The sequence below is a fragment of the Diceros bicornis genome, chromosome 33, assembly GCF_020826845.1.
Source record: "Diceros bicornis minor isolate mBicDic1 chromosome 33, mDicBic1.mat.cur, whole genome shotgun sequence".
Classification (NCBI taxonomy): domain Eukaryota; kingdom Metazoa; phylum Chordata; class Mammalia; order Perissodactyla; family Rhinocerotidae; genus Diceros; species Diceros bicornis.
Window position 1 is genome coordinate 2578716 of NC_080772.1, and position 8458 is coordinate 2587173.

General features: G+C 57.0%; 1 protein-coding gene across 1 annotated transcript; it reads right to left on the reverse strand.

Annotated features, from left to right (window-relative positions):
- Positions 1-4584: 4584 nt before the first annotated feature.
- Positions 4585-8145, reverse strand: LOC131396610 (ral guanine nucleotide dissociation stimulator-like). Its single transcript, XM_058528968.1, has 5 exons — positions 8009-8145; positions 7576-7892; positions 6594-6809; positions 6116-6219; positions 4585-4597 (listed from the first exon to the last, which is right to left on the reverse strand). The coding sequence occupies exons 1-5, from the start codon at positions 8109-8111 to the stop codon at positions 4585-4587; spliced, it is 753 nt and encodes a 250-aa protein (XP_058384951.1). The 5' UTR covers positions 8112-8145.
- Between the last annotated feature and the right edge of the window lie 313 nt (positions 8146-8458).

Consider the following 8458-nt stretch of genomic DNA (forward strand, 5'->3'; position numbering starts at 1 on the left):
CTGGCCCTTGTCTTCAGGGTGTTCCAAAGGGATGAGGTCCAAAATGCCACGTGGTAACCGTTTGAAAGTTCCTAGTCATGGGGTGGGTTCTCGGTGTGAGCTCAGAGCAGTGTCTGTTCAACACTAGATGGGAAGCATTTCAGTATTTTAATTGATAAGGCTGTTCATGCATGTCCATGGATCATCAGTGCTGTGGCATTCCCTGCTGGACACCCCACACTCCTCTCATGCTTTATCTTTCAAAGCTCCCAACAGAAATCACACCCCAACAGGTGGTTGTGATGTAACCACAGCACGAGTGGGGAAAAAAACAGAGCAACCCAGGGATGACACACTTCAAGGGCTCGGACCCAATTGCCCCTTTTGGACGAGATGGTAACACCAACACTGAGTGCATAAACTGGAAGATTGTCTGAGACCACGGACCTCAGAATGACATGGGATCAGAAGTCACCCTGGACAGCAAGGGAGAGTGTAGGGTCACTCACAGTCCAGGATTGTGGTCCCTTATCCTGTCAAAGCAGAGCTCACCCATGACCATCAGGCCAAGCCAGGGAGGAGGAGCCAAGATGAACCTGAGAGAGAGGCTGGACACCTTCTGGGGAATTTCTGCCCTAAAGGGTATTGCATAAGGAAGACAGGGGTGCTGAAAATTCTAGTTCACAGAAAGCAGTCATGTGAATGGAATAAGGCCCTGCGGTAGCCTTAAAAGCTGTGTCGCAAATCTTTCCCTATGGATTCAAAACGAGCAGGAAAAGGAATTCACAGTCTTGGACAAGGATGCCAGCGGGATTCAAACCTAGGTCAGGGGTGAACACGGAGACCCTAGAGAGGCCTGAGGAGGGAGAGTCCTGCCTGCTTTTAGACCATTTGCAAATGACCTTCCTCGGGCCTTGTCCTCTCCCCGTGCACGTTTTGCTCTTTTTACTTTGTTTTCCCCACTTACAGCTGATGCAATTCCAGAGATTGAACTAGAAAACTACAAGTTCCTAAAATTTGCTCAAAAGAAACCTCCACAAGAGAAGCAGAAACTATTCCCTCTTCCTCCAGAATGTAGAAAGGCAACCCCTGCCTGTGGCACGACATGGTCCTGGGTAGTGCTGTTTTAAAGACACCCACATTTCAGTGGTTGTTGCTCTGCCTGTGAAAGTACCTTCAACCTTTAAATCCCAAGAGAACCGGCAGCGGGCTGTGTCTGCTCTGGGAGCAGCTGAATGATACTGAAATGAACTTGTCCTCTGGGTTAGGGGGACTTGGGAGTGTCCCCACTAGCCAGAGAAGGGCCTGGCCCTTCTCCCTTCTCCCACGTACAATAAGCTGATGACCCAGAAGAGTTCTTGATTCAAGGAGAAATGTGAGATTCTGTGTCTCCCTTACATGCCTACAGAAAGCGACAGAACCACACCACAACTCCCAGGTTGTAAAGGGAACAGGACTTTAATACAATATTCAAATATGGCATTTATTATTTACAACACATAACTACTGTCCCTCCCCAATGGGTGATGAGGTGCTGAGGTAGACATGTCAGGGAGCTGGGGTGGGTTCATCCCCACTCTCTTGGGCCTCAGGGGGCCCCAGGAATCAGCTTGCAATTCTCCCCTTCCCGTTAGGTGGGAGGAGCCGGCCCGGTACATCGCAAGCGTCCCAGCTGTGTCCCCGCTGCTGAGGATGGGGCTGTGATCGGCCACTGGTACGGGGCTCGGTGTTGGGGTCTGGGGGCTGCGTAGAAGAGTCGGGTTATCTTCGAAGGGCCTCCCTCAGAATCATGGCCCTGCAACCTGTCCCCACTGCACTGGGTGCTCCAGTCCCTGTGCTCAGTGCTGTCAGCCACCAGTACCCCATTTGTCCCTGCCACATGAGCGATCATTTAGTATCACCTATTTCACAGAGGAGGAAACGGAGTCTCAGGAAGCTGAAGAGAGTCACCCCAGTCACAGGACTGCTCAGTAGTGGAGCTGGGATCTCAGTGCCAGCTGTCCGATTCCCCAAGGCCACGCTTAGCTCACTTTACTGAAACCCTAGGAGTAGTCACCCCAGCCCAGACACTCACTCACCCCTGACCTTGATGGTGGCCGGTTCTTCTGGGCCTCGAGTATTGTGCAGGCCAACTAGGCCTGGGGCTCCAGCTGGCAGGACAGGCTATAGCTACAGGCGAGAGAGGGACCTGTGAGTCTACCAGGGGCCACACCTCAGGTGTCCCCCCACTGCCTGCCCAGCAGTTGGAGTCTGGGTGTCCCAGAGGTTGCAACACAATAAGACCTGGGGCTGACCAGGAGCCATAGACACAGGCTATCTGGACTGGCCAACAGGGAGGGTCCACTCCTGCCCTCAGCCAACTCCTGCCCTGCCTCACCTTTCACTCTCATTGAGCAGCTTCATGTCCTGGAACCAGGCCCCAAATCGCTCCTCGGGCTCTAGGTTGTAATTCTTTGAAGCCAACTGGAGCAGCAGGATTTCCCTTATGACTCGATATTCCTGGGGCCAGAGGGAAGGAGAGGATGCAGACAGGGCCTGGGTGGGGGATGCTGCAGGGGCCTTGTGGGGGGTGAGAAGTGGGGCAGGGGACCAGCCCTGGGAACCATCCTTCCCTCCAGTCCCATCCAGGCTCTACCTGTTCTCAGAAGGGGAATAATCAGCCCCTCCTCCAGGAAGCTGTCCTTGAAGCCATCCTCCCCTCAACCCACCCGACAATTGGATGGATCTCCCTCTTCTCCCTTATCAAACTCTTCCACACAATGTAAGATACAGGGGGTGGAGCCAGGGACTCTTCTGCCCAGAGGGTCTCTGATTTCCACCTCCTTCCCCTCCCCTGCAGGGAGTGCCACAGTTGGTCACCTCAGTCCTTTACTCAAGGTTGATCTCATTCCCCTGGAAGGCAGACAGCCAGAGTCCATCAGACAGAGCCCCCTAGCTTAAGTAGCCCCCTATGCCCACCTCTTATCACGTTGTGCTACTGCCAGGTCCCAAGATGGAGCCAGGGATCCAGAGAAAACAGGACTTGGGCCTAGGCTGGGCTCTGGGCTCCAGAGGAGGAGGACAGGGGGTTGAGGCTGAGGGACCTGGCAGCACAACCCTCTCTGATGACAGACTTGGAGGCTGAGGCCTCAGGCAGAGGGGACTGCTCAGCCACATATGTGCTGCCTGACTTGGGGGGACCCGACATCTCTCTCACCATGGGCAGCATGGGAGGGAGAGGCTGAGTCCAGCTCAGATAAAACCTCATGCAGCTGTGCCATCAGGCAGTTCTGAGCTTCCCCAGCCCGGGGAACCAGAATGGATGTCTCAGGCGGAGCCTGTGTTCACTCATCCCTAAGATGGGCCTGATGCCCCAGCTCCCAGGGGCAGCTGCAAGGCTCTCGTGAGAGAAGTGCCCATTGCTGAGAGCTCAGAGCTCAGTTCGGGGGCTCCTGCATCCCCAGGCTCAGGATCCTGGTCCTCCCTGCCTGGTCCCCACATTCACCCACCTCGAGATAATCACCCATCACCAGGTGCAGCATCAGCAGGTCACCGAGGAAAGTGCCAAGATAGGGGACGACACCCTGTCACATGGGGGTTCGGGTGAGATGAGCCCTTGCTCTCAAGTCGTCCCTGTGCAGACCCTCCCCTGAAAAGTCCTCACCCTCAGCCTCCTGGCCCACCCCAGGGTTCCCACAGGGAGCAGCCTAGGACCCTTAGCAGCCTCCCCTCAATTCCTCCTCCCTTCACACCGCAAGAACACCACACTCCTCCTCCTCACCTCCCAGGGCTGGCTTCTGGCAAATCACAGGGTATGTGGTCCCTGGCCCTCCCCACAACACACCCATCCTGCACCAGCTCTTCCAGGCCCCCCTCCTGCTCACTTCTACTGGGGGACTCAGGCACTGTGGCACCAGGAGGAAGGGCCCTCCTCTCTTGATTTGAGGCCTCCAGCTGGGAAGGCAGAGCCACTCCCCAACAGGCACACTCACCTGCTGCTGCTGCTGCTTCTCCTGCACTCTCTGGGGGATGATCTCCGGGGGGGCAAACGTGGAGGGCCCCTCCTGCCAGGGTCGAGGACAGTGTCAGCGGGCCATACTCCCCTCACCCCATTTCTCTCCAGCACCACTGGCCTCTGACCCTGGACATCTGACTCGAGTCAACTGGTAGCAATGCTACTCCATCCTCCAAGGTGTTGTGATTCTAGAACAAGCCCAGCTCGAACTCTCACTCTGAGTGTGAGCTTGGGCTTGTGGTCTGGCCTCCCCAATCCTCTTTCCTCCTCTGGAAGGTCTGAGAACTCCAGCTACCCTACAGGTTCTCCTGAGGACTCAGGGCATATGACTGTCATCGTTGTCCTCGGCCTCACCCCTCCGTGTGGAGCAGGCGGAAAGCTCCCACATTCCTTTTCTCCCCCTTATCTCACCACCACCGTATGAGGCCTGCACCACACAATCACCATCCCTCCCTTCCCTGATGAGGAGGCAGAGGCCCAAACAGGGGCAGTGAGTTGCTCAGGGGCCCACAGAGGAGAGGCCGCTTGCCCCTCCCAGCCAGAGGCCCTGTTCCATCGTCCTCACCTAACCCCCAGCCCCACCACTGACCACAGTACTGTCCCCTGAGCTCTCAAAGCGTGGTCCTGGGCCAAGGCGTGGATGGAGACGAAGGGGTGTCTTGGGAGTCTGGTTGAGTGGCTCTTGCCTGCCCCAGTCTCATGGAGTGTCTGGCCCCCAGGCTGGGACAGAGGCCGTGCCAACGTCTACTCCTCCCCAAGGAACCCCTCAGGACATTCCCCTGCTCTGAACTCTTTCTTTATCCACTCGGGAACCGGACACCCAAGGTGCATACTCTGATCCACAGGGAGGGGAGTGACAGGAGGCTCTGCTTCCTCATTTACGTCAGATCCCAAGGTCCTTTCAGCAGTATCCACTAAGAATCCATCAGTTGCCTAGACTCTTCACATAAGCCACCTGGGGCATATGTCATTGCCAACTGGGCACTCAGGTGAGACTCCTGTGATTGACTCAAGTGACTGCTCTAAGGGTCCAGGGGGGAGTCCCAGAATGCACACACATCTGTCTCTGGTCCAGATGTTCAGACCCAAGGATGAGCAGACTGTTTGTCCACCTGGGCCATGGGAATCTCCTGTCGTTCCCAAACCTGGGGTAGGCAGGGTGCCCTCCACTTTGAGACTTGGTGAAGACAGAAGGAGCAGCAGGGGCCTGGCTTCTTGAGGACAGGTTTAGGCTGAGGGCTAAACCCACCCCAAACACCCAACAGCCTGGAAGAAGCTACATCCAGCAGGATGGACACGCATGGAAGCCAGAGACCTGCTGATGGCACTCCTCTGGCTCGGCAACTCCTCCTGGAACAGCCCAGCCAACACCATTGTGTCCCACGACCAGGGCCTCCTGCCCACGAACCGCACCCCGCCCACCAATGGACCAAACAGATCGCTCTGTTTGTTAATCTGGACAAGATAGACATGAATGTTTCAGAGAACGTTCAAGTGAGAAACAATCAAAACCACAGAATTTCCAATCCCCCTCCTCCCACCCCCCTCCTCTCTTTCCAGACCCCGAGCCTCCACTCTAACTTGGTCATCAGTTTTCTGCTCAAAGACTTGTCTTGGCTATAGAGCTCCTTAAGTTTCTTAGAGCTCTCCCTGAGGGGAGGGGAAAGAAGGAAGGATAAATTTAGGAATGATGTGCGGAGTCTGAGTGCAAACCCCTTTTCTTTGCAAACCTGAGAGTTTCAAACAGACTGGAGGAGTGTTCTCACTGGGTTCCTCTGAGCGCTAAGGTCTCGTGGGACTGGGAGGGAACTCTCATGTTGGTCATGGGGGTCTCCATTCCCCAGCTCTACAGAGCACCTCTGTTTTGACCACTTTGAGTTTCAACTGGGCGTAGAGTTCTGTTGCCATAAACACTTGAAAATCTCCAATGTGGCTCAACCCTGGCATTTAGGGAAACTGAGTCCTGAAGCAGAACTGGTGCACTAAGGACCCAGGGAGGCTTAGAGACCCCCACCGAGGGCCAGACCCTGTCCCCAGCATTTGCTGCCTCCCAGGAGTTCCCAAGTGATCAAGGGGGCAATGGCAGACATACGAGAGATCCCCCATCCACCCTGGTCATCCTATGGAGAGGGGCCTACCCACCGGGAAACATCTGCCCACATGTTCTTCAGGTGGCTTATGGAGGTTTTCTGCAGAGCAGAGATGACAGCGCGGAGCGAAGAGAAGTTCTTCAGGATCTCGCACTCCTGGGGAAGGGAAGAGAATGAGCTGTGAGGTGGGGCGCTAGAGACACGCTTGCTCTAGCTTCAGTCCCCTTCTATTTAAATCTCCCCTCCTGGATGAGACAGATGCTCAGGGAGCCCCAGAAGGGCACATTTAGGACCCAGAGAGTAACACTCACAGGGAGGAGGATTTTAGCTCAACCCAGGGAAGGAGCCAGGGAGGAAGTGAGCATCCTCCCACTGGGACCTGGAGTCAAGGTCAGCGGGCCCCTGGCAGGAAGGACCTAGGGACTGTGCAGGGGCTTAGACCACACACTGCAATCCTGGGAGCTGATAAAGGTGCAGAGGCCGTTCCCAAGGCTCCAGAGAGGGGCTCCACTGGGCCTCCCGCAGCACACCTGGGCCACCTGGATCCAGTGCTCCACCACCCTCGCCCTGTCCTGGGCCGTCATGCTCGGGTCCCCGAGGCAGGTGGTGACGACGAGGCTGACCACCCTTCTGAAGTGGTCGACGGTGGCTCGGACGGTGGGTGCCAGGTGCTCATTGCCGGGCTTGTTCCTCTTGCCCCAGGTGGAGCCCAGGCACTGAGAGGGCACCACCTTCCGGAAGAGCTCCTGGGGAACAGGAGGAGTGTCATCCAGCCCTGCCACACCCCGGCTCCATGTCTACAGCCCCCAAAGTGCCGCACAGGGGTCACGGTTTAGAGCGGGAGCTCAGGAAGCTCAGGATGTGGTCTGAGCCTTGTGAGAGTCCCTGGGTTTTCTTCTCTGTCCACTGCGGGCACCCAGCACAGGATGACCCAGGACCCAATACTGAGAGGGAAGGGAGGGGGCATTTGCACCCAGCCCGTCCTGGCTAACTCCAAGCTCCAGACGGTGGCTCAACTAGGCTCATCCCAAGGGGGCATCTTCCACCACCCTGATGCCCCCTCTGGTCCCACTCCGATTCTGATGCACATTCCCCTGCGGCAGCTACAACCACAGGCCCTGTCTGTCTCCCTTGTAGTGAAGTACACATCAGGTCTCTAATAAATGCTGAGGCTGTTGAGCCTCCTGAGCAGCCGGTTGGGCCACCAGGGACCTGGCTGCACACAGTGAGTTCCCCTCCCCCACTGATGGGCCAGGCCCCGTGCAGCTTTCCGTCTCTTCTACCTCATGGAGCCGGCACAGCCACTCTGTGCAGCAGGTCCTGTTAGTGTCCACCTCTACGCTCTGCAGGTGGACAGCAAAGCCTTGGGGGTTCAGAAAGTTGCCCAGGTCGTACGGTTGGTAAGGGAGAGTGCCAGGATTTGGGCCCAGGTCATAGGAGTCCGGATCAGGTCTGGGGCACTGATGGCAGAGGGAAGGCCTGCCCCTCCGCCCTGAGAGCCCAGCCGCTCACCGCATCCATCACGGTCAACTGCTCCGCCACCAGCTTAGGAGGGAAGGCCGTGAGGTTAGGCTTCTTCTCACCCTCCTTAATGGCCACAGGTGGAGATGGACTTCCCACTAGAAGTGATGGTCCAGGTGACTCCAGCTCAGCAGCTCCCACTCCTGCTGGAGCCGACGTGGGCCCTGGCTCCAGCTCCAACACTGCTGAGGGAGGGGACGCTGGCTCCAGCGCTAGAGGGGGTGGTATTGACGGAGCTGCAGCCAGCTCTACCTCCACCACTGTCCACTGCCCTGCTTCTGCCGCCGGCTGGAGCTCTGCAGCTGGCGCTGCAGCGGGATAAAGGGAAAGGTTCACCCACATAGCTGACTTTCCACGTGTCCTTCCAAACACAGGAAAGATCCCACTTCCCTTCCAGGAATACCCAGCCTGCAGGCCGCCTTACCCTCTGGCTCTGCCTCAGTGGCCTCCAGAAGCTCACACCGGGCAAGGGAAAGAGGGTCATGGCAGCTCAGCTCCGAACCAGGCAAGGTGACCTGCATGTACATCCCCTTTAGCTTGAAAAAGGGACAGCCCCAGTCTGGTCCCACCCTAGTTCTGGTCCAAGCTCGGCATCTCAAGGTCCTGAGTGTGGAGACCCTCTGCTCCTGCTCTCATCTCAGAGCAGCACTGGATGGTGCGGGTGGCCTCGTGCACCTGCCCCTTGTCTAGTGAGTTGGTGGAGTCGAAACCATTGGGCAGCTCCTCGACGACCTCCTGAGTGGAGTTCTGCAAAGACTGCCCGGGAGCTGGGCCAGAAGGAATCAGGGGCTGCTTGCACACTGCCACTGGGGCCGACCCCCAAGAGAAAGTCTGCTCCTCAGTTCAGGCACAGACGGGCATCCCTGCAAAGAAC

What these genes read in the sequence shown, in the direction of transcription:
- LOC131396610 (XM_058528968.1), bottom strand. Translation starts at nt 8,111, where the DNA reads ATGTACATGCAGGTCACCTTGCCTGGTTCGGAGCTGAGCTGCCATGAC. An exon ending in AGTTGACCGTGATGGATGCG is followed by an intron (nt 6,810 to 7,575) that starts GTGAGCGGCTGG and finishes CCTGTTCCCCAG; the next exon opens with GAGCTCTTCCGGAAGGTGGT. An exon ending in ACTGGATCCAGGTGGCCCAG is followed by an intron (nt 6,220 to 6,593) that starts GTGTGCTGCGGG and finishes TCCCTTCCCCAG; the next exon opens with GAGTGCGAGATCCTGAAGAA.